Genomic DNA, 25,639 nt, shown 5'->3' with positions numbered 1-25,639 from the left:
CTCTGTGGCTCAAGTGGTAGAGTGCTAGTCTTGAGCAAAAGAAGCTCAGGGACAGTGCCTAGGTCCTGAGTTCAAGCCCCAGGACTGGCAAAACAAACTAACAAAACTCATGATCTCTTTCATCACAATTAGAATACAAATTAAATTATCATGATTAAAACACATCAAAGCAATAGCACAAACTATTACTCTGAAAACACACACATACTCTTCTCCTTTCTACCTTCCATTTCTGTAAGAAATCCCAGATGGAAGCTGAGCTTCAAAGAGTAAGATTTTTTTTTCCCCTCTTCTTCATTATAAAGGAGATAATTTTCAAATGTCAATTTAAAAATAAATCTTCCAAAAGTGAGGGTGCATATAACACATAGTGGAGAAAACCATGTCTACTTAATAAAACAGGAATTTGAAACATTCAAGATGGCAGTTCCCAAACTTCTATGGCAGGCTGAGAGCTGGTTGAAGATAAAGTATACATTCTGTGTGGGAAAGCCAGACCCAAAAAAATTTAAGAAAGATCTTATTTCTACAAGACTTCCTTCCTGTGCTGTAGTATTTGCTATTCCTTTTCAGGTATAAACCAGAACAAATGCCTATTGTTAATCTAATAAAGCTGGACCTGTTCCAATACCCTCCCTCCATACCTACAACATATACATACAAACATACACACATTTATATGGGTACATGGTAAATTCTAAAAGAAGCTAATACTTAGGATGCTGAGATCTGAGGATCTCATAGTTCAAAGCCAGCCCAGACAAATAAATCCAGGAAAACCTTAACTCCAATTAGTCAGCAAAAAAGCTGGTACTGGAGACATATCTCAAGTGGTACAGTACCAACCGAGAGCAAAAGAGAGTGCAAAACCATAAGTTCAAGCCCCAGTAGCAACAGACACACACACACACACACACACACACACACACACACTCTCTCTCTCTCTCTCTCTCTCTCTCTCTCTCTCTCTCCCCCTCTCTCTTATTGAAACACAACCAAAAAAACCCCAAACCAAAATGTAGTTTCTTTCTTTCTTTCCTTCCTTTTCTTTCTTTCTTTCTTTCTTTCTCTCTCTCTCTCTCTCTCTCTCTCTCTCTCTCTCTCTCTCTCTCTCTCTCTCTCTCTCTCTCTCTCTCTCTCTCTCTCTCTCTCTCTCTCTCTCTCTCTCTTTCTTTTGCCAGTCCTGGAGCTTGAACTCAGGTCTTGGGCAATGTCCCTGAGCTTCTTTTTGCTCAAGACTAGCACTCTACCACTTGAGTTACAGCACCACTCCCAGGTTTTTTCTGTTTCTGTGGTATTGAGGAATTGAACCCACACCTTCCTGCATGCTAGGCAAGCACTCTATCAATAAACCACCTTCCTAGCCCCCAAAACATATTTTCTAGAACAACAAAGCCATATCACTCCTGGGCATTTACCCAGAACATCACAAGCCAGGATATCAAGACACTTGTACAACCAAGTTCATTGCGGCACTATTCACAACAAACAACCCAGATGTCCTACAATAGATGAGTGGATCCAAAAAATGTGGTACACAGTGGAATTTTACACAGCCATTAGAAAGAATAATACTCTGTCATTTGCAGGGAAATGGATGGACCTAATACAAATCATGTTAAGTCAAGCTCAGAGAGACAAACAGTGCATGTTTTCTCTCCTATGCAGAAACGAGATCTAAAACACCAGGACATGATAAATTATACAGGACTCTAGGCATTCACATACAGTGAGACCAAAGAAGGACACTCTTAAGACAGGAACACTGGGCTGGGAAGGTAGCTCAGCGGTAAAGTGCTTGCCTTGCAAGCATCAGGCCCTGGGTTTGATTCCTCAGCACCACATAGCAGAAAAAGCTGTAAGTGGTACTGTGGCTCAAATGGTGGAGTGTTAGCCTTGAGCTGAAGAGCTGAGGGACAGCGCCCAGGCCCAGAGTGCAGGCCCCATGACCAACAAAAAGAAGAAGAAGAACAAGAACAAGAAGAAAAAAAACAGGAATACAAAGGCACAATGCCTATGTGTATCTAATCATATAAATTATTTAATGAAATGAACTCCAGGAAATGGAAGTAGAAGTTTTTCTTTGTTGTTGTTTTCTTTCGGTCTTGTTTATTTATCTGTCTTTGGGAGAGTAACAGAGGAAATGGAAATGGAGGGACAATGGATGAACAAATGTAGCAGTAGCTGATACTATGTTGAAAATAAACTATTCAATTTGAGGTGGGGACAGGAGAGAACAACTGGGAGAGAGCAAGGGAGAGGGTGATATTATCTAAAAAGAAATGTACTCATGCTGGGCGCTGGTTGCTCACACCTGGTGCTGGTGGCTCACACCTATAATCCTAGCTACTCAGGAGGCTGAGATATGAGGATCGTAGTTTGAAGCCAGCCTGGGCAGAAAAATCCAGGAGACTCTTATCTCTACCAAAAAGCCCAAAGTGGAGGTGTGGATCAAGTGACAATATTCCAGTCTTGAGTGAAAAGGCTATGGGACAGCACCAAGGCCCTCAGTTCAAGCCCCAGTACTAGACCAAAAAAAAAAGAAAAAAGTCACGGACATCATCACACCCCCAAACGATATCATGTTAGTTAGCAGAACTATGCCTTTGACTAATGCACCACTTCTTACTTAATAGCATAAGGAGAACTAAATGAAGGCTACATGGGAATTATCTGAACTATCTTCATAACTTTTCTCTATACTCAGTTAAAAACAAAACAAATGTTTATTTTACAAAGAGACTCAGACAAGAATCCTGACTGCATGGTTTGCAGTTACGAGGTTTTGAGCAGATCATTTCACTTAGTAGTTTTACATATCAACTTGTAATACTGCCTCCCTTATAGCTCTGTGTAAAGACTAAACAAATCCCATATATGAGTGTATGGACCAGCTCTATAGACCCACTTTAGTAGAATGGACTAGCAAGTAGGATGGATTAGCAAGGCAAGCCTGTTTCCAGCACAACTTACCAGGTAAGAGAGGGGGCATCCTTAGGCTACCAGTCTGCAGTGACTTCTTCCCCAGCCCCACAGCTCCCATCACCACACAAAGCACTGTTGGTAATCCAATATGCTCACATTTTTACAAAAATCTCATAAATCTCAAAATCTCATAGCTTCTTCAAAAAACCTGAGTTTTCAAAGTTATTAAACATCCTCTCATAATTTACTAATATCCTTATTGTTAGAAAGTTGGTTAAATATTCTGCTTCTGTGAAAAATGAGATTATAACTTTTTTTGTGTGTCAGTTCTTAGAACCTAGGCACTATCCCTGAGCCTTTGTGTTCAAGGCTAGTGCTCTACCACTTGAGCCACAGTCCCACCTCTAGCTTTTTTGGTGACTAAGTAGAGACTTTTCTGCCTGGGCTGGCTTTGAACAGTTATCCTCAGATCTCAGCCTCCAAAGTAGGATTAGGGGCATGGCCTACCAGCACCTGGACTGATTGTAACTTTTTGCACATAAATTTTTATATTATTTCAGATTATTTTCTAGATGAATTTCTTGAAATGAAAATAATGTTGAATTTACCTATTTACAAAACTCTTGCTGCTGCCATATTGCTTTTCAGGAAGAGGTTGCTAACTTATATTCTATCTTTTTAAGCCTCTGATTATTTGTGTATTTGTTTCCAATATGTAAGCTAAACATCTTAGCTTTTTGTCTTTGTCAAACATAAAAAATACAGCTCAAGTGCAAGAGTGCCAGTCTTGAGTAAAAAAGCCAAGGGAGACTGCAAGGCCCTGAGTTCAAGTCCCAATACCAGTATTTTTCTTAAAAAATCAATAAAAAGGACTCTGAAAACCACAATCTTGAACAAAGGCCACTGTAGCTTTACACAAAGAATATTCAGAGGATGATGGTATCCACCTACTTAACCTTGGAATGAGGACACCCTTGTTGTTATTGATTCTTTGAAACAATGATAACTGCTTAAACGCAATTTGTATAACCTTCCTCATTTTACCACCTTTAAAACCTTGTTTTTCCTTTGCATTTCCAACTATATTTATGATCCATCAGTGTGTGTGTGTGTGTGTGTGTGTGTGTGTGTGTGTGTGTGTGTGTGTGTGTGTGTGTGTGTGTGTGTGTGTGTGTGTGTGTGTGTGTGTGTGTGTGTGTGTGTGTGTGTGTGTGTGTGTTTTGGGTTACAATCCTCTGTGCACTCCCAAATAAAATCATTGTTTCTCAGACAGCCTTTCTCTGTTGTTATGTTGAAAAAACAATTTAGTGCAAAGAGGGTCTGAGGATGCTGAATACCAAATTTGGAAGATCAATGACCTGATGGTCAAAGATTGATGGTAAGGAGACTGGACGACCCCAGGGACTCCACAGGGTGTTTTGCAGGCACATTTACATTATCATGTATATGAAGTACTCAGCATTAGCTTTTTTAAAAAGTTTAGAGGAAGATGAATAGGCATAGAAGATTTTAAAATTCTGTTCAGAGTGCCAGTAAAAACAAACAGACCTGATAGTAATGATAAAAGGAGTAATACTGGTAGAAGGGGTGTGCGTGTGCGTGTGTGTATGCGTGTGTGTGTGTGTGTGTGTGTGTGTGTGTAAGTGCACATGTGCGTGAGCACGTGCACTGGTCCTAGAGCTTGAACTCAGAGCCTGGGCACTGTTCCTGAGCTTTTTTGCTCAAGGCTCGCACTCTACCACTGGAACCACAGCTCCTCTTACAGCTTTTTTTTTTTTTTTATAGTTGGTTGGAGATAAGAGCTTCAAGGATTTTCCTGCCTGGGCTGGCTTCAAGTCATGATCCTTAGATCTCAGCTTCCTGAGTAGCTAGAATTATAGGTATGTGCCACCATGCCTATAATTTAAATTTAATTAATTTTTTTATTGTGCCTCTTATATTTCCACCACCACCACCAACAATAAAAAACCATATTTCTTTGATTCCTGTAATCAAGTGCCTACTAGAAATTAGTTAAGTGTGGTGCTGGGGACTAGGATGTGAAGAACACTAGTATGGTCTCTGTCCTAACCTTGTGTGTAAAGGGAAACCTACAAAACTGAAATAATATTCCAAATTAGAAGAGAGATCTTTGTAGCCCTAAGCTGTCTAAAATGAAGTCACATAGGATTAGGGTAGTCCCTAATCCCTAGTATCTAAGATGGCAAAATGAAGGAGTAAGAAAGTATTAGAAGACATTCATGGAGAGAAGACAGCCATGATGAAGGCAAGGACTGGAGCTTTCCTGCCACAGCCAAGGGACCAACCAGCAAATGCCAGAAGAGTCAGGATAGATTCTTCCTCAGAGCCTTCAGCGGCCAGGCCAAACATCCTCACTCCAGACTTGAAGGTTCACATAGAAAATCAGTTTCTGTTGTTCTAACATATCAAGTTTGTGGCATGTTGTTATGGTAGTCCTGGCAAAGGAATACTGAGCAGATGGCCCTGCAGCAACTGGGACTACATAGGGAGAAGCTATTTGCAGGACCCTTATGGCTTCTTGAGCCTTACTTCCGTTCTTTGCAATTGGAAGCACCCCAACTAAGAAAGCTACTAAGTGAATTCTGGGGAAGGTGCTCCTCACCATGGACAACCATGCGCTTAGTATTTGTCTGTGTTTAAGGAGGGAGGAGAGGACAATGACTAATCTCTTGTTTACAGCCATACTACGCTGAAAATGTTTATTTGTTGTGAGGTTCCAGCATTGAGGCTTGAATTCAGAACCCTGTACTCTCACTTGGCTTTCTCACTCAAGGACAGCACCCTACCATTGACACACAGCTCCTTTTCTGGCTTTCTTTTTGGTAGTTAACTGGAGATAAAGAGTTTCATCGACTATTCTGCCTGTGCTTGCATGGAACCTTGATCCTCAGATCTCAGCCTCCTGAGTGGCTAGGACTACAAGGATAAGCAACTGTTCTAGGCATAAAGACAGCAAGTGTAAAGGCCCTAAAAAAAGTTAGGATCATCCTGGAATGTTCAGGAATTGAATGATGAACTAGAGCAGAGATCACATTAGGACCCAGTATTGTTTTTGTTTCTTTTTACTTGTTTATTTGAGATGCCCAAGTCTTTGTGTTAGTTTATGGTAATAGAATTGCTGTTACACAATGCTGCACTATTGTGATAGTGGGCCAAACATCTCTTCACTGAGAACAGACCAAAGTTCAGCAGGCAGGTGCCAGAGAGACTAGTTAGAAAGTCATACCATTAATATAGACAAGAGATGTTGGGGAATGCGCCAGTAATGGAAGAAATAATAAGAGGAAGAAAAAATCTAGTTTAGTTCTAGTCTGCTTTGAAATTCTCAAAGGTGGGGCGGGGAAGGTGGCTCAATGGTAGAGTGCTTGCCTTGCATGCATAAGGCCCTGGGTTCGATTCCTCAGCACCACATAAGCAGAAAAAGCTAGAAGTGGCAGTGTGGCTCAAGTGGTAAAAAGCTAGCCTTGAGCTGAAGAGCTAAGGGACAGTGCCCCAGGCCCAGAGTTCAGGCCCCATGGACGACCAAAAAAAAAGAAAGAGACAAATGAAATTCTCAAAGGTTTACAGAGGTAAACAGTTATAAACCTTATGGCCTATAAAAGCAAAAACATTGGTTATCTGGCCCTTAAAAGAATTTCCCTGCCAGGCACTGGTGGCTCATGCCTGTAATCCTAGCTACTCAGGAGACTGAGATGATTGTGGTTCAAAGCCAGCCTGGGCAAGAAAGTCCATCAGACAGTTATCTCCAATTAACCACCACAAAACCAGAAGTGGTGCTGTGGCTTAAGTGGTAAAGTGCTCACCTTGAGCTGAGCACCCAGGCGCAGAGTTGAAGACTCATGACTGACCAAAAAAAAAAAAAAATTCCTAGCCAGGTCCTGGAGGCTTATGCCTGTAATCCTAGCTACTCAGGACATTAATGTCTGAGGATAGAGGATCAAATCCAGCCCAGGGAAGTGAAGTCCTTAAGCCTTAATTCTAATTAGCCTCCAAAAAGCCAGAAGTGAAGCTGTAGCTAAAGTGATAGGGTGCTAATCTTGAACACAAAAGCTCAAGGATAGTGTCCAGACTCTGAATTCAAGCCCCAGGAAGAGCACAAGAAAAAAAAAAGTCATTGTATTATTATGAGTCTGAGGTTCAAAGAGTAGGGCTGAACTAAAGATGCAAACTTAGGACTCATCAAATTAGAGGTAGTAATTAAAGCTGGAAATCAATAAGAAGATAAACCACAGATAAAGAGAGCATGGTTAAATATTGGACTGTGACATCCTACTATTATAAAAGTCAGGGAAATGAAAAGGAACCATGCAGAGAACTAAAACAGGACAAATATGAGGAGAGGCTGGTGTTCTAGAAGAAAAAGGTGTTTCAAGGAGAGTATGAAAGCCATGCCAAATGAGGCTGACAGGTCAGACCAGACAGTGACTCAGAGCAAACAACAGAGGTCTCGGGCACTTGGAGTCAATTCAGCAAAGGACACAAGGACAAAAAAAGGAGATGAAAGAAGACTAGTAAATCATTTCAGAGTTTGGTTGTGAAGTGTTACAGAGATGTGTGGAAAGGGCAAGGGAAAGAATCAAGAGTTACTATTTAAGATTCCCATAAGAAGTAACAGTGGTGTACACAGGATATTATATTTAAAAAAATCTTATGAGAGGAGGGAAATGGAATTGCTGAAACCATGGCTCCGAATAGGCAAGAGGAACGGTGATATGGGGGGCCAGGCTTCAATAGAATAGGAACCGTTTGTCCTAACAAGAACTAGGCATGCATCAGGTAGGGAGATGGATGAGAGGGTGGGGTTTATTGAGATTCCCTTCTGCCTACCAGTTTTCTCAATATAATAGAAAGCCTGAGGGTGTGTATGGAGAATTAAGCATTGCACGTTGGAGGAAAAGTATAAATAAAATCCACTATCAGAGAGGGAAACTGAATGAGAAAATGTAATGGAAATACCTGACAATACTATAGAGTTTGTGATAATGAATTGGAAATGAGGACAGTATGGTTCTGAGTTTTCTCCTAGCCTTGTTCCAGTGCACGAGACAGAGGGCAGGTGAGGAATAGGATAACTAGATTGTTATATAGCCATGTAAGAAAGAGAAATGACAGGAAGGAATACCCCCTAAACTGATTCTAAAATTGTAAGCATGGACCAATCATGGTGAGATAACAGTACAGCTGTAACTACTTCTTCCAAGGAAAAGATAAATACACCATTGCAATCCTGAGCCCTTCAACGCACCAGACCACAGCTCAAAAGGTACTAGATATCAATTATGGCTTCATGTATTTTAAAAAAAAATAAGCTTTGCGGGGTGCAAATGGCTCAATCTGTAATCCTAGCTATTGAGGAGGCTGCAATCTGAGGACTGATGTTCAAAGTCAGCCCAGGCAGAAAAGTCTGTGAGCCTCTTATCTCCAATAAATCACCAAAAAGCTGGAAGTGGAGCTAGCACTAGAGTGCTAAACCATGAGCAAAAAAGCTCAGGGACAGTGCCCAGGCCCTGAGTTCAAGCCATAGGACTGGTACAGAGAGGGAGGAGGAGAAGGAAGGAGGGGTGAAAGGGAGGGAGGGAGGGAGGGAGGGAGGGAGGGAAAGAGAGGAGGAGGAAAGAAGGAGAGAGAGAGAGGACAGGAGAAAAGAGGGGAAGAGATAAAGAAAGGGAGAAAGAAAGTGAAAGAAAGAAAGGAACCTTTACCATAGTTAAATAGTTGTCAATGAGATACTTCTAAAATATATCACATCAGAAGAAATGTGTTTGTTTTTTTCAGTGTTGAGATGGAACCTAGGGTCTTGCACATGCTAGATAAGCACTAGATACTTGCCACTGAGATACATCCCCAATACCTACTAAAATTTATTAAAATTTTTGTGCTAATGTAGATGAAGACAAAAAATCTACTATCATTTTATTGAACCATTTTTTGATCTTGTATTTTCAGATTCTTTCATCATAAGGGCTGCACATGTAGCACAGCAGTAAATCTATGAAGGGGAAGAAGGAAGGATGGAGGGAGTGGAAGGGGACAGAGGGATGAATTCAAGAAAGAGATGCAGGGCTGGGAAGGTGGCTCAGAGGTAGAACGCTTGCCTTGCATGCATGAGGCCCTGGGTTCGATTCCTCAGCACCACATAAGCAAAAAGAAAAAAGGCCGGAAGTGGCGCTGTGGCTCAAGTGGTAGAGCGCTAGCCTTGAGCTGAAGAGCTGAGGAACAGCGCCCAGGCCCAGAGTTCAGGCCCCACGACCGGAACCCCCCCCCCCAAAAAAAGAGATGCATCAACCAGATTTATGAAACTAGCAAAAGCAAACTGAGTCTTAGTCAGAGGTAAGACCAGAGCCTGTTTGAAAAAGAAGATACACTAAGATATATACATAAGATACATATATATATACATATATATATGTATAAGTTAAAGAATACAATTTCTTTTGACAGGTCACTATCAAAATGAATATACACTAACAAATGCATGCTACAATGCTCTTTTTCTTTTAAAATTGCTGGCTCTAAGCTGAGATCAAAAGGATACCTACTCCCCAGGTGGGAGGCAAAGGCTTACCTGCTGCACCTATCGGGGAGGTAGCTGGGGTCATGTTGTGGACATTGAGACCAAGACTCTGGGAAGGGCCTGGAGCTGATGCTGCTATTGGAGGCCCAGGAGGGTTCTCCCTCTGGGGAGAGGTAAGTGGGGTAGTTGGCTGGGAAGTCTGTCCACCAGCAAGTCGCGCCAGACGCCTCCGCCGAATCTACAACAGGAAGGAAAGGGCATTCTTGAATGGCACAAACACAGTTGCATGCAAGAACACCACCACTCACATTACCAGTAATCACCAACATTCACATTATCAATAACCATCAATAACAAGAGTTTAAGAACCAAGCCGGGTGCCAGTGGCTCATTCCTGTAATCCTAGCTACTCAGGAGGCTGAGATCTGAGGATCATGGTTTAAAGCCAGCCCGGGCAGGTACATCCATGAGACTCTCATCTCCAACTCCCAGAAAACCAGAAGCGGTGCTGTGGCTCAAGTGGTAGAGCACTAGCCTTGAGCTGAAGAACTGAGGGACAGTGCCCAGCCTCAGAGTTCAAGACCCATGACCAACAACAACAACAAAAAGTTTAATAACCAAATGCCTTGACAAGAAAGCACTCATTTGAAAAAGGAGCAAATAAAAGTTTAAAAAAATTCAAGCCGGGCGCTGGTGGCTCACGCCTGTAATCCTAGCTACTCAGGAGGCTGAGATCTGAGGATCGCGGTTCAAAGCCAGCCCGGGCAGGAGAGACCGTGAGACTCCTATCTCCAATAAACCACCAGAAAACCGGAAGTGGCGCTGTAGCTCAAGTGGTAGAGCGCTCGCCTTGAGCTGAAGAGCTGAGGGACAGCGCCCAGGCCCAGAGTTCAAGCCCCACGGCCGACAAAAAAAAAAAAAAAAAGTTTAAAAAAATTCAACATAAAATGTGCTAATAATACAATATTGTACTCAACACTTAAAAATTAAGAGGGTGAGGCTGGGAATGTGGCTTAGTGGTAGAGTGCTTGCCTAGCATGCATGAAGCCCTGGGTTCATAAAGACCATTAGTTTTAACAGAAAGCTGAGATCAAAAGGATACCTACTCCCTAGGTGGGAGGCAAAGTATCAGTACCACATAAACAGAAAAGGCTTGAAATGGTGCTGTGGCTCAAGTGGTACAGTATTATCCTTGAGCAAAAGAAGCTCAGGGACAGTGCTCAGGCCCGGAGTTCAAGCCCCAGGACTGGCAAAAAAAGAAAAATTAAGAGGGAAATTTTATGTAAGGTATATTTTGCCATAAAAATTTTTAAATAAAAAACAGGCTGAATCACTTTTAAAAAATGAAATCAAGGGGCTGGGAAGGTGGCTCAGTGGTAGAGTGCTTGCCTTGCATGAATGAGACCCTGGGTTCGATTCCTTAGGATCACGTAAGCAAAAAATAAAAAAAAAAAGTAAGTGGTGTTGTGGCTAGCCTTGAGCTGAAGAGCTAAGGAACAGTGCTCAGGCCTAGAGTTCAGGACCCACGACTGACAAAAAAAAAAAAAAAAATGAAATCAAAGTACACATTTGAGAAAAAGAAAGCTGAGCACTGGTGGCTCACACCTCTAATCCTAACCACTCAGGTGGCTGAGATCTAAGATTGTGATTCAAGGCCAGCTGGGGTAGGAAAGTCTGTGAGGGACTCTTATCTCTAACCACCAGAAAACAGCAAGTGGTGCTGTCGCTCAAAGTGATAGAGCTCTAGCCTTGAGTAAAAGAGCTCAACGCCAGCATCCAGGTCCTGAGTTCAAGTCCCACAACAAATAACAATGACACACACACACACACACACACACACACACACACACACACACACACACACACACACACACACACACACACACACACACACACACACACACACACACACACACACACACACACACACACACACACACACACACACACACACACACACACAGAGCAAAAGAAAGCAACTGGGCAAACCATTAATCTTTTTTTTTTTTTTTGGGTCCGGTCATGGGGCCTGAACTCTGGGCCTGGGCGCTGTCCCTCAGCTCTTCAGCTCAAGGCTAGCGCTCTACCACTTGAGCCACAGCGCCCCTTCCGGCTTTTTTCTTTTTGCGTATATGGTGCTGAGGAATCGAACCCAGGGCCTCAGGCATGCAAGGCAACCGCTCTACCACTGAGCCACCTTCCCAGCCCGCCATTAATCTTATAAGCTACCACCTCCTTTTTTTTTTTTTTTTGGTCAATCTCGGGGCCTGAACTCTGGGCCTGAACCCTGTCCCTCAGCTCTTCAGCTCAAGGCTAGAGCTCTACCACTTGAGCCACAGCGCCACGTCTGGCTTTTTTCTGCTTATGTGGTGCTGAGGAATCGAACCCAGGGCCTCATGCATGCAAGGCAAGCACTCTATCACTGAGCCAACTTCCCAGCCCCGCACCTACTTCTTTTTAAACTGTACCTTTATAGTCTTACTGTTTATTGTAATTATTTAACTGATATTGTGAATTTCCAATAAGCATCACTAAACAAGGGGGTATTGTTTTTATTTGTTATTGTTGGTACTAGGGTTTGAACTCAAGGCCTCAAGATTTCTAGACAAAGTAGTCTAGAAGTTTCTTAGAAACATTTTAGAGGATGTGTGAGGTTAAAAAAAAAACATTTTAGACTCAAAAGCAACATTTTATCTTGTGAAATGTAACTACAGGCTCAAAAGATTACATTCTAACTGTTCCAATTGAAGACCTTAGCTACTAACATAAAAGGTACTCAAAATTGGGGGGAGGGGTATCAGTGAAAAAAAATCAGTATCTAAATATCCCTAGCAGACTTATATGACCAGCAGTCTCTTATAATTCACTACAGCTACTGCCACTGCCTTTTATTTGGTCATAGGGCTTGAACTCAGGGTCTGGGCACTGTCCCTGAGTTTGCTCAAAACTAGAAATTCTATCATTTGAGCTACAGTGCCATTTCTGGTTTTTGAGTGATTGACTGGAAATATGAGTCTACAGGGAACTTTTCTGCCCTAGCTGGCTTTGAACCTCAATCTTCAGATCTCAGCCTCTTGAGTAGTTATGATTACATTACAGGTGTGAGCCACCAATGCCCAGCTTTTTATAATCACTTTTAGAAATGGAGATGTGGCTCAAGTGGTAGAGCATCAGCCTTGAGTGGAAAAAGCCAAGTAAGAGCTCAAGGCCCTGAGTTCAAGCCCCAAGACTAGAGTACACACAAGCACATGCAGGTGGGTGAGCACGTATGTGTCAGTCCTGGATGCTATCCTTGAGATTTTTGCTCAAAGATAGTGCTCCACTACTTGTGGCTTTTGGGGGTAGTTTACTGGAGAGATAAGAGTCTCACGGATGGTCCTGCCTGGGCTGGCTTCAAACTGCAATCCTCAGATCTCAGCTTCCTGAGAAGCTAGGATCACAGGCATTAGCCAATGGTGCCCAGCAACAAGTCACCTTTGTGAGATGAAAACAACAAGAATTGCTTGTTAAATATCAGAAGAAGGTATGAAGTAGTATTTGATTATATATGCAGAGCAGAGGGCAGGTTAAGAGGAGAGTTGAGAGCTACCAGCCTCTACTCTACCTAGGTGGCATTCAAAGCCATGACACCAGAGGAGGCCATGTAGGCACTTAAAAGTGTAAAGAGAGGGGCTGGGAAGGTGGCTCAGTGGTAGAGCGCTTGCCTTGCATGCATGAGGTCCTAGGTTTGATTCCTCAGCACCACATAAGCAAAAAGAAAAAAGCAGGAAGTGGCGCTGTGGCTCAAGTGATAGAGCACTAGCCTTGAGGTGAAGAGCTGAGGGACAGCGCCCAGGCCCAGAGTTCAGGCCCCACGACCGGACCAAAAAAAAAAAAAAGTGTAAAGAGAGATTTAGGAGTCTGAGGATGGCTAAATGTAATGGCACAAACCTGTAATACCAGCTATTTAGAAGGCAGAGACAGGAGAAGTGTAGTGTAGTATAAGCCAGCACAGGCAAAGTTAGGCACTATCTGCCAAACTAAAAACAAAAGGACTGGGGGTAGACTACAAGTCTTGCAAGCACAAGGCCCTGAGTTCTGAGTTTCCAGTATTTTTTTTTTGGGGGGGGGGGGTTGCGGGGGGGGGGGGGGAGCCTGAGGATGAAGCCCTAAAACATGCCAATTGAGAAGTGGATGTAAAACCAATGAAGACAGAGAACCTGGTGTCTGTCCTGCAGAACTGGCTTCCTAGAAACCAGTCCAAGTCCTTCAAATTAAAGTGATTAACTGTTGATGTCCACAAGCTGATTTACCTCAAATTTGAGAGGCTGACTACTGGAGGAGGAGTAAGGAGATAGCTGAAGTCAAGAGCTCCACAAGAGCTCTTCTGATGGAAGATAAGGGATGATTGGTTGGTTGGAGCCAGTCTAAAAAAGAATGGGAGGAAAAGGTAGCCACAGAGACTTCTGAGGATTCCAGCTATTTTTTTTTCAAGTATACAGATGGGATAGAGATGAGCAGAGTCAAACAGATTTCTGCTAATTCACTTTAAGATAGTGAAAAGTGAAGTGTGAGTGCATACTGATGCAGAGGAGGGTCTTTGGGCACAAAGAGGGGACGAGATGCTGTTCCCACAAGGACCTATGGGCCCAGGCAGGAGCACAGCGCTCACACACAGTATGGGGAAAGAAAGCAGAGGAAAGATGTGGATGTAGAGGCATGGGGAAAGTGGGAAGTGTGCTTCTGAATGCCTTCACCTTTGTGGTGAATTGGGAAACAAGATAATCAGTGGAGAAGTGAGTGTGGGAGAGAAGCTAGGGATGCAAAGAGAAAAGAAGCCCTATAGAAGCAATCTAGAAGGATGACAAAGCAGAAGCCTTGGGCAGCATGAAGCAAGCTCACCACCACTGGGACTGAGCTGGAATGAAATGACTTCAAAATGAACCCAGTGAACCCAATCCACTTTGTGTCTGCTTCCAGCCAAAAAGCTAACCCACACTTTAAAATTCTCATGGGATCCAGCAGTGGGGGATTTGCTTCACCTTTTGACTTTCATTATCTTAAAGCAGCTAAACTTGAAGGAGTTCATGCTTGATTTCAAATCCTCTATAGGCTCTAGATAAATCACTTAACTTTTCTAGGCTTCAGTTTCCGAATCTGTACAATGGGTAAAGGCAGAATTGTGAAAAAACTTCATAGAGTTATGAGAATGCCCCTACTTTTGTCTCCCTCCCCAGTTTTTCTCCTTGGCTCCTATCTTCCCTACTGCATCTATTTGTGTGTCATTTAGTCACTGCCCTCATCTTTTAATTTTTTTTTAAACTTCTTTCCATAGTTTTCCCCTGTTTTGCAGCATTGGGATTAAACTAATCATCTCCTGAACTCACTCTATCAATGAGTTACCCCGCCAGCCCCCTGAAGCCTGGGACTTTTTTCTTTGATGTATCTCTCCTACCTACAATGGTACCTGGCCCATAGCAGGTGCTCCTTACATATGTGCTGGATGGGAGGAAAAAGCAGAAGTTTACTGCACATGAAATCAACAGCTTTTAGTTAACATTATCATTACTTTTTTATTTTGCTTTTGAAGTAGGGTCCACTATGTCGCCAAGGCTGGCCTCAAGCAACCTCCAGCCTCAGACTCCTAGAAGCTGGGACTAATAATCATCGCCTCTAAAAGAGCATACTCACTATTAAAAAAAAAAAAAAGTCACCTTAACCTTGGATGCCAAGTTCAGCCTGAGATAGAAATGTCAGACATACAGAGAATTATTATCCTGACTCTGTATATGGGCCTGGGGGAAGTTTTCCAAGAAGAAAGATTTCTCCTGTGCTGGATTTCCCAATCTGTGTATCCACCACAGTGGGGGGGGGGGGGGGGGGAGGAGGAAGGGGGGAAGGCGCCGAGAGGCGAGGAGGAGACTGGGGAAACAAGACTGTGTGTACACTGCAGGCTATGAAGCAGGGAGGAGTCAGGAACAGAAGCACATCTGTGGATGGCTTGCATGGACTGGCCTGCCCCACTCCAATCGTAAAGATCTCCCGACAAGGGAAGCAGAAGCTGGATGGAGAGTGTCCTGTGCTGTCCACAGCAGCACCCTCAGGAGAGGGCGACACTTTCTATGGACTGGCTACCTCCCACAAAGCTGGAACTCAGAACTGGTTTAGCAACCTGAGACCCTGGGAATACACAGACAGAAGGACATTTCCAAAAGGGCTTTGTGCATGTGCTGGTGGCTTCTATCTGTAATCCTAGCTACTTAGGAGTTTGAGATCTGAGGATTGCAGTTCAAAGCCAGTCCAGGCAAGAAAATCCATGAGACTTATCTCCAATTAACTACCAAAAGCCAGACATGGACAGTGTCCTGGCCCTGAGTTCAACCTGCACAAAGGGGCGGGGGGGGAGACAGAGACAGGCAGAGATAAAGAAACTCTCACAGTTATAAAGACTCATCGGACTATGGGGTCTGGGGCTGACATGCATGACCTCACTTTCATCACACTGAGTGTGATGAGATATGAGCTAGTCTCAACACACTAAAATATCTCTAAATATCTTTTTCTTTGCTTACTCCACTTTTTTACATTAAGCACAAAGGACCAGTGTTATCTCCTCTAAGTGACAAAAGATTTTGTGTCACCAGGAGAAAACAAAAGCATAGTGCTAGGCACCAGTGACACATGGTTGTGATCCTAGCTACTCAGAAGGCTAAGCTCTGAGAATCATGGTTCAAAGCCAGCCTAGACAGGAAAGTTCTTGAGACACTTATTTCCAATAAAATTACTCAGAAAAAGCCAAAAGTCAAGCTTATGGCTTAAGTGGTAGAGCACTAAGCCTTGAGCACAAAGATGCTCAGGGACAGCACCTAGGCCCTGAGTTCAAGCCCCAGGACTGGCAAAAAAAAAAAAAAAGGAACTTCTCACAGAAATGGAGGGACAGAGGGTGAACAAAAGCAGCAGTGGTACTCACTAGATACAAAAATGAACTATACAACTTGTGGATGGAAGTGGGAGGGAAAAACTGGGAGTGAGGGGAAGGGTGACATTGTCCAAAAATAAATGTACTTTTTACCTGACTTATGTAACTGTAACCCCTTTGTAGATGGCCTTTATAATAGTAATAAAAATAAATTTTAAAAAAGGAACTTCCAACTCCTCCAGTTATGTTCTAAACCACAATGCACACACAAATACCCTGACCAGGAAATTTCATTCCTAGATGGTTACTTGTTGTTTTGGTTCTTATTTCTCAAATGACATTTAATTATGTTTTCCCCTAAACTGTGCTATCTTGATGTAGTGTTTTCCACCCTCCCAATAAATCCTAAAAGTAGATCCAAAGCAGCAAGGGCCAGGTGGTAGGATAGATTCTCCCACGCAGCCAAATACAAGTACACATCTACTTCAAGATCTCAAAGTAGTCCTATCACCTCTCTTCTCAAAAGGAAGCTGATCTGGCACCTGGATGAAAAACATTTTCTAGGTCTTACTGTCATTGTCAATCTCTTCTGAAGGCCACTGAAAACTATCCAACTAAAAGAATAGTGCTGGTGACTCTCACTTATAATCCTAGCTACTTAGGAGGCTGAGAGCTGAGGATCAAAGTTCAAAACCAGCCTGAGAAGCAAATCCATGTGAGACTTTTACCTCCAATTAACCACTCAAAAACCAAAGTGGAGCTGTGGCTCCAAGTGGTAGAGTGCTAGCCTTGAGCAGAAGAACTAAGGTACAACGTTCAGGCCCTGAGTTCAAGCCCCACTACTGACAAAAAGAAAAAGAAAAGTTTATAATAATATAATAATATGGCTAATCAGACTTACCCCATATTTACCAAGTACAGATGCCATTCTAAAGGTCCCATTTATTTAAGTCCAGTTAATAACTCAGAGATCAGGGGCTAGGAATGTGGCTCAGTGGTAGAGTGCTTGCCTTGCATGCCTGAGGCCCTGGGTTCGATTCCTCAGCACCACATAAGCAAAAAGAAAAAAGCCGGAAGTGGCACTGTGGCTCAAGTGGTAGAGCGCTAGCCTTGAGCTGAAGAGCTGAGGGACAGTGCCCAGGCCCAGAGTTCAGGCCCCACGACCAGACCCCCCCCCAAAAAATTAAAAAACAAAAAACAGAGATCAGAACATCTGTTTCCCACTTCCCAGATGAGGACACTGAGGTAAAAAGATTTGCCCAAGGTTGCACATACTTATGTATAGGAAGGGGGGTTGGGAACTGTTTGAGGATTTTAATTCAAGACCTTGTATATGCTAGCCAGGCAAATCGAGCCATGCCCCTATGACTTTGGCCATGCCCCCATGAGTTTGGCTCTTAGCTATAGTTCAGATAGAGTCCCTTGCTTTGTCTGGGACTCCTCTCAGACTTTGGAGAATCATTCTATGCCTCCCCATAAAGCTAGTATTACAAACATGTGCCACACACTATCTTATTAAGATGAAGTCCCACTAACTTTTTGCACAGACTAACCTTGAACCATGATTTCCTTGAACTGTGATTAAAGGAATGTGCTACGAAGACCAGTTTGCACTTTCTTTCTTTGCTAGAAAGTAAGAGTGGATCTGAGCCTTGTCTGTAACTTGATACAGCATTGGCCTCAGGTAGAAAATCCCTTCTGCAGTGACAATCTGTCACTACAGTGGCTGTGACTCCAGGGCAGTACAATCTTTTTCCTCTTGGAGACAGTATTTGTTGATTAATCGTAAATGAACTTACATATAGAATACTAGTATACAGATATTGCATTTATCTTCTCTAGTGCAGTATATACAGTGAAATAACAAATAAATAAGACAGGAAAATATAATATTTCATGAAGATTCTCTTACCAAAAACAAACAAACAAACACTGAGTCCTTTGTTGGACTTTTTATTAAATACCCAGGGTATACCAGCACCAGAGCCAATACTGAAGATAAAACACTACCCCAAAGGCATAACCCTGACCCTGAGTACTTCCAAGCCCACCAGGAAGAAAAAGAAAAGGGATGATGAGGAACACAGCATGCCCAGCAGTGCACAGGATATGAAAGACCACACAAAGGAGGGGATGCCACTTAGGCTGCACCACTTGCCACAGCTTCACAGGCAGATGACACACAAACACACATGCAGGGAGCCTAGAAATGTGGTGTCTTTAAAACAATGTTATATTCACTTCAATGTTTCCTGCTTTTAAAATAATGCCTGTTACTCTAGGCATTCACATACAGTGAGACCAAAGGAGGATATTCTTAGGAGAGGAACATAAAGGTGCAATGACTATTTGCCTCTGATCATATAAAATAATATTTATCAAAATGAACTGCAGGGGCTGGGAAGGTGGCTCAGTGGTAGAGCGCTTGCCTTGCATGCATGAGGCCCTGGGTTCAATTCCTCAGCACCACATAACCAAAAAAAAAAAAAAGCCGGAAGTGGCGCTGTGGCTCAAGTGGTAGAGTGCTAGCCTTGAGCTGAAGAGCTGAGGAACAGCGCCCAGGCCCAGAGTTCAGGCCCATGACCGGACCCAAAAACAAAACGAACTGCAGGAAATGGGGGAAAAATGAGACCTGTTTTTATGTTAAGTGTGTTACTGCAGGTTTAAAAAGCTGAATTGAAATGGCAGTTGCTAAGGGCATGCACAGAGGATATATATTTACCTTCCAATGGATACCAGTGCAAATTATATACAAGCACAAGTAGCAATAGCACAAAAAATTCCCATTTTTCCTTATCTCTTTATTTTCAGTTTCTCATGACAAGAATTAAAATTGTTCTTATTTTCTGTCTATAAACCTGAAAAGATTCAGATGCAGTTCTAGTCCTCCAAGACATGGGGTGACAAAGAAGCCCCCCATCATCCAGCCAGGAAATAGAGGAATGGCAAACTCCACACCAGCCACAAGTGCCTCATTCATTTCTTCCCACGATTGCTGGCAAGATGAGGGAATGGCCAATGTGGTGGGGAGCGCAACACCCCAGGGAGGGGCAGTGCAGTCCAGTCTGCTGCACTGGAGTCTTGTTCCTTCCACACACATCTGAGTGTTAGTGCTCATTTTTTGGAGAGTGACCTCTTTCTTCCCCTCTGCTGGGGAGCTGCTCATGCTACCTACTGCTGCTCTGCATCCTCTTCCTCTCTTTCAGGTCTTAGCTCACCATTGCCTTCTCAATGAGGCCTGTAAACAGCTCACCCAAAGCCAACAGTGAATGAGTATGTGAGAGAGAGAGAGAGAGAGAGAGAGAGAGAGAGAGAGAGAGAGTGTGTGTGTGTGTGTGTGTGTGTGTGTGTGTGTACACACACATATATACTTACACTCTAGAACAGACCAATGAATATAGCAAAAAAAATTTAACCAATGTAAGTTTAGTGTAAGTTTAGGCAATTCATTCAATCCTTCTGCAAACCTGAACTTTTTCTGGGTAAGAAGTTGAGGTAATGCTGGGCACGGGTGGCTCATGCCTGTAATCCCAGCTACTCAGGAGGCTGAGATCTGAGGATCCCAGGTCAAAATCAGCTGGGGGAGGAAAGTCCGTGAGACTCTTATCACCAATTAACCACCAGAAAACTGGAAGTGGCGCTGTGGCTCAAATGGTAGAGCGCTAGCCTTGAGCTGAAGAGCTCAGGGACAGCACCTAGGCCCAGAGTTCAAACTCCATGACCAAAACAAAGAAAACAAGAAGCTGAGGTAAAATTTAGACTCACTAGTAGAGGTTTTCTCTAGCTGGTCCACTATACCTAGTAGGGGTGATTAGAGTTGAGGAGACAGTAGGAGGAAGGGAGAAAGAGACAAGGTAGTGAGCAGCATGTACAAGGCTGGTTATGATGATGTACACCAAGGAAACCCCAGCACTATTCAGATTCTCAGTTTCAGTCTCTTCCCATGACCCTGCTTTTTTTTCCCTCCCCCTTGGGTTCAGAAATAGGACTCCCATGTACTTAAAATAAATCCTACTTACTTCAGCTCAATAAGTTGTTGTATTAGTTATTGTGTGTACACTTATAAATACTTCCATCCCCAGAGACACAATCAGCAGTTTGTGCAGAGTAGCAGCTTGCTTTCTTCACGATTATGTTTTCAGGATTCAAATTCACTTATATTAACTCCAGATGAATGTCAAGACTAGACCATCCATAAGCGTACTGTAAAAACCTAGTAACTTAGAAAACTTACAGTACCTAGCCGGGCGCTGGTGGCTCACGCCTGTAATCCTAGCTACTCAGGAGGCTGAGATCTGAGGATCGCGGTTCAAAGCCAGCCCGGGCAGGAGAGACTGTGAGACTCCTATCTCCAATAAACCACCAGAAAACCGGAAGTGGCGCTGTAGCTCAAGTGGTAGAGCGCTTGCCTTGAGCTGAAGAGCTGAGGGACAGCGCCCAGGCCCAGAGTTCAAGCCCCACGACCGACAAAAAAAAAAAAAAAAACTTATAGTACCTGAGCTGTGACCTTAACCTGAGTTTCTTCTTCAGAACAAGGACCTGTCAGCCATGTGAGGCACACAGAGATGTTGGCAGGTGCATAGAGGCTCTGTGAGAACCCATACTGCTTACTTAGGAGAGGGTCACAAGGCAAGATAGTCAGGCCATTATCTGAGGCTGCCCACCTCACTTCTTCGAAAGTGATCCCTCTTGCTAGTTATCAAGGGAGGAAAGGGAGAAAAATGAAGTTAAAAAAAAAAAGAGGGAAGGAAAGAGGGATAGATGTCTGGATATGTCTGTAAGGGCCTCTCACAGAAAGGAACCAGAGGAAGACCTGGCTTGAACATGGATGGCACCATTCCCAGAGGCTGGAGGGTCACTGTAGGAGGAGGAAAAAATGAAAATAGAAGATACACACCAAATCTCCCTAGCATCTCTGCAAGGATTCTAAAATACACAGAAGGATGAATCCCTGCTCCTTAGAAGCCAAGGTGCTTATTCCACAGTGATGTGAGGAATGCCTTATTTTCTGATGATCACATAAAAGACCATTTCAACATCTAGAACCTTGAGAGGTGGTTTGCTGGTTTGTCCCATCAACTGACTCACAGCAACTTACTTGGGCAGCCCTCCCCAGGCAGCAAGCTTAAAATACCTCTCTGTGGTCAGTGTGGTCAGTGTGATGTGTGCAAGGGAGAGGTGTAGGGCAACAGGGTGGACATAGAGTATGTCCCTTGGGATGAAGATATGCCTGCTGGCCTTTACTTCATGGCCTAGCCATTGGTTGCCTTATCTTCAGGGCTTTATCTATGTCTCTTCATCTCCCAGGATGCATGAGCTGGATGGTTTCTAGTTCTTGTCCAAGTCACACACAATAGGAGAACTGGTGAGCAGGGCCAGTTTCTCCACTTCTTTAGAGAAACCCTCAGAACAACTGTAGTCCTAGGCTGCAATTAGTCCTCCTTCCCCCTCCTGGCTCTGGAGAATGACTTCTTCGTTCCACAAGGGCAAAGCTCTGCCTGGCAACAGTGTCACTTAGACTTTTAATGGGAGGGAGTTGATCTGCCCTGAGGTCTGCATGGCTATGACAATTGCTGATGCTGCTGCAGAAAGGGAGGCGAGCTCCATGTGAGCATGTGCTGATCCTGGGGTCTGAACTCAGGGCCTAAGCACTGTCCCTGAGGCTTCTACATCTTCACCAGGGCCTCCCCGTGCTGCCCAGCAGATTCTGTTCTATCAAGGCCAGACCTTCAGCCCAGGAGGTATCATGATTGGCAGCCTCATGCTATCAATATACCAGCACTGACCAGGTGACCAAGTGGTGAGGATTCTTTTTTTTTTTTTTTTTTGGTCAGTCACTAGGCTTGAACTCTGGGCTTGGGCACTATCCCTCAGCTCTTCAGCTCAAGACTAGCGCTCTACCACTTGAGCCACAGCACCACTTCTGGTTTTCTAGTGGTTTATTGGAGATAAGAGTCTCACCTGCCTGGGCTGGCTTTGAACCATGATCCTCAGATCTCAGCCTCCTGAGTAGCTAAGATTACAGGTGTAAGCCACCGGCACCCAGCTGGTGGGGATTCTTATCTTCTGCACTGAGGTTAGATAAAAAAAGTTCATGCTAGCAGCTCCCAGCACCTACCCATGTGCTCTGCCCCTCCTGCCCGAGCTCTGATTAGTGACATGTATCCACTGAAATGATTCTCCAGGCACCCGATCAGCACCAGTTTGCAGGACACAGTGACAAGCTTGGGTTGGGGCACTGACTGATATTCTAGTGTCCCCACTACCAGCACCCTGTGCATCACTGCCAACCCCTGCCTGGCTTTAGGTGTCACACCATACACCATCCAGTGCCCTTGTCCACTGCAGCCCAAGCCCTACCACTCACTATCTGGTGCCTCATTGTCTGGCTTTCCACTCCCCACTACTCAGGTCCAACTACTCCCTCAACTACCACCTACTTCCTGGTGACCCTCCCCTCACCAGCTGCTGCCCCTCACCCCATCTGACTCCCTGTGCCTACCACCCAAGAACTTTCTCCAATTAAAGCTCTGTGTGTGTGTGTGTGCGCGCGCGCACACACTCGTGTGCACGCCTGCAGGCATACATGCTCATGAGCATGCACTGATCCTAGGGTTTGAACTCAGGGCCTGAGCACTGTACCAGAGCTTTTCTGCTCAAAGTTGGTGCTCTACCTCTTGAGCCACAGCTCCACTTGAAGCTTTTTGCTGGTTAACTAGAGATATGAGTGCCATGAATATTCCCACCCTAGCTGGCTTTAAACCACAATACTCAGATCTCAGCCTCAGAATAACTAGGATTATAGGCCTTGCTAAAGAAAAAAATTTTTTCAACCAATTGAACTCAGGGCCTAGACACTATCCCTCATTCAGCTTTTGTGCCCAAAACTAGCATTCTACAATTTGAGCCACATCTTTATTTCTGGTTTTTTGGTAGTTAATTGGAGATAAAGAGTCTCATGGGCTTTCCTGCCCATGCTGACTTCCAACAGTGATCATCAAATCTCAGCCTCCTGGGTAGCTAGGATTATAGGGTTAAGCCACCAGTGTCTGCAGAGCAAGTTTTTATACCTGAGGCAGGAGTAACAGTGAATTGAGACCAGAGGATAATGAATTGGATGGAAGCCATCCTGATCCATACAGGGAATCACTGTCCAAGTGGATTACCTCTCTTTTTTCTCATTTATGAGACGGTAATAAAATAGCCATCACTCATCTACAAGACAATGTGGGAAGGATAAGTGAGAATGTTGAAAGGAGTGACACCAACAAGGATGCATTTATTCATAAACTGCTTTGTTGAATGGCAACTCCTTTATATAGCTACTTAAAGGTAATAAATAGAAAATATATAAAAATAAATAAAATAAAAAAGGCAATATAATTCACTACCTGAATTAGAACCTTAATAACATACAATGCAAGCTTGAAGAGATCAGAGAATCAAGGCACTTTCCTCACCAGCTACTACAACAGTGTCTAACACCCAGCGAACACCTGGTAAATATTTGCTGAACAAATGAAAGTGTCTACCTGACACAGTAGAAACAAAATTTAACCTTGTTTCTCTACCCTTTTGCTTTTTAAGTATTCCTTTTAGGCGCAAATACTGTTTTCCTCTGATTTAAGATGCTCTTTCAGAACAATATGAGTAAGTAACACAACTACTAAACTGCATCTCACAGTTGTTGGTTAGCTCACTGTGAAATTAGCACCAGGAGAAAACCAAAAGGCTCAGGAGCCTAAATCTGCCAACCATTATATGGCAGAGAAACATCCTGAGACAAGGGCTGTTTTACTGCTTCCTGTTGTTAATAAAATGATGCTTCCAGCTGTAATTTTATGTCCTCACCAAAAAAATATCACAAAGGATAGGAAGGGAAAGTATGGTCCTCATTTGCATGTTTGATCTCACTTAAAGAGATAAGATGAACTCCAGAGATGAAAACCAGCATCACTACTTCTAACACCACTCCCTAAACCTGGTCCTAAGAACTTAAAAGTCCCAGATGAAACAGTATTAAAGAACACTGCTCAAGACTGGTGCTCCCTGTTCATAATAGCCAAGATACGGAAACAACCCAGATGCCTCACTACAGATGAATGGATCCAAATATTGTGGTACCTATATACAATGGGATATTATTCAGCATTCGCAGGGAAATGGATGCAACTAGAAAAAAATAATTTTGAGTGAAGTAAGCCAAGAGCAAAGAGACAAAGGGCACATGGTCTCCCTAATATGTGGATGTTAAATACAAAATGTAAGGAGATATGACAAATAAACTGGACTCAAAAAACAAAGGGCCTCCACTCATCTTGTCATATCACTACCAAATGACCCCATGCTGCTGACCACATATATGGTATATATGCCCACATCTGAGGGAAACTAGGATGACAACACAGAATCAGAGGGAAACAGGGGAAAACAGAGGGGCCCATCAGCTATACTGGACACTGATGAAAATGAACTGAGCAACTCAAGGGCAGCAATGGGAAGGAGGGAATGAGAGGGAAAGAGGGAATAGCTAACACTAAGCAAAAGAAAAAATGTACATACCACCTGATGTGGAACAAACAGCGTATTTACAAACTATATAGGCCATGATAATGACAAGTTGTCTCATGAAGGTTAGAATGTGTTTGTGACCTTAAGCATACTATCTCACAATACTGTTATATATCAATCACAATAAAAGAAATTATTTAAAAAGACAGGCACTTGTGGCTCACACCTGTTATCCTAGCTACTCAGGAGGCTGAGATCTAAGGATCACGGTTCAGCCAGCCCAGGCAGGAAAGTCTATAAGACTCTTATCTCCACTAAACCACTAGAAAACTGGAAGTGGTGCTGTGGCTCAAGCGGTAGAGTGCTCACCTTGAGCTGTACCCAGAGTTTAAGCCCCATGACCAATGACAAAAAAAAATTAAAAATTAATTAAAAAATAAAGACTGATGCTCTACCACTTGAGCCACAGCTCCCCTCTGGCTTTTTGCTGGTTAATTGGAGGTAAGATACTTTTCTGCCAGGGCTGGCTTTGAACCATGATCTTTAAATCTAAGCCTCTTGAGAGGCTAGAACTATAGGCATGGGCTACTGGCACTCAGCTTGGAAATACAGTATTTATCCTCACCACAGACTCTTCTATGTGCCAAAATCCTCCCACCCTGTCCAGATTTCTCATTAGAATTAACTGCTCCTTCAACAGTGCATCCTATTGAAATGTCTGATTCCTGGTGTGTGAACTCCAGCTGTTGTCCTGAGTACCAGCTCACTGA

The 25,639-nt window shown here is 43.4% G+C and overlaps 1 protein-coding gene across 1 annotated transcript in view; it reads right to left on the bottom strand.

Moving 5' to 3' along the window:
* Ube4b (ubiquitination factor E4B) overlaps positions 1-25,639 on the bottom strand; it is a 115,303-nt gene that overhangs the window by 79,181 nt on the left and 10,483 nt on the right. Inside the window, exon 2 of the mRNA XM_070037313.1 lies at positions 9,512-9,698. Coding sequence (XP_069893414.1) covers positions 9,512-9,698 — 187 coding nt within the window. The remainder of the gene's footprint in view (positions 1-9,511; positions 9,699-25,639) is intronic.

The sequence above is a fragment of the Dipodomys merriami genome, unplaced genomic scaffold (assembly GCF_024711535.1).
Source record: "Dipodomys merriami isolate MVZ:Mamm:240054 unplaced genomic scaffold, mDipMer1.0.p SCAF_28, whole genome shotgun sequence".
Lineage (NCBI taxonomy): Eukaryota > Metazoa > Chordata > Mammalia > Rodentia > Heteromyidae > Dipodomys > Dipodomys merriami.
The sequence above is the reverse complement of the archived record's forward strand: the minus strand, read 5'-3'. Positions and strand labels throughout refer to the sequence as shown.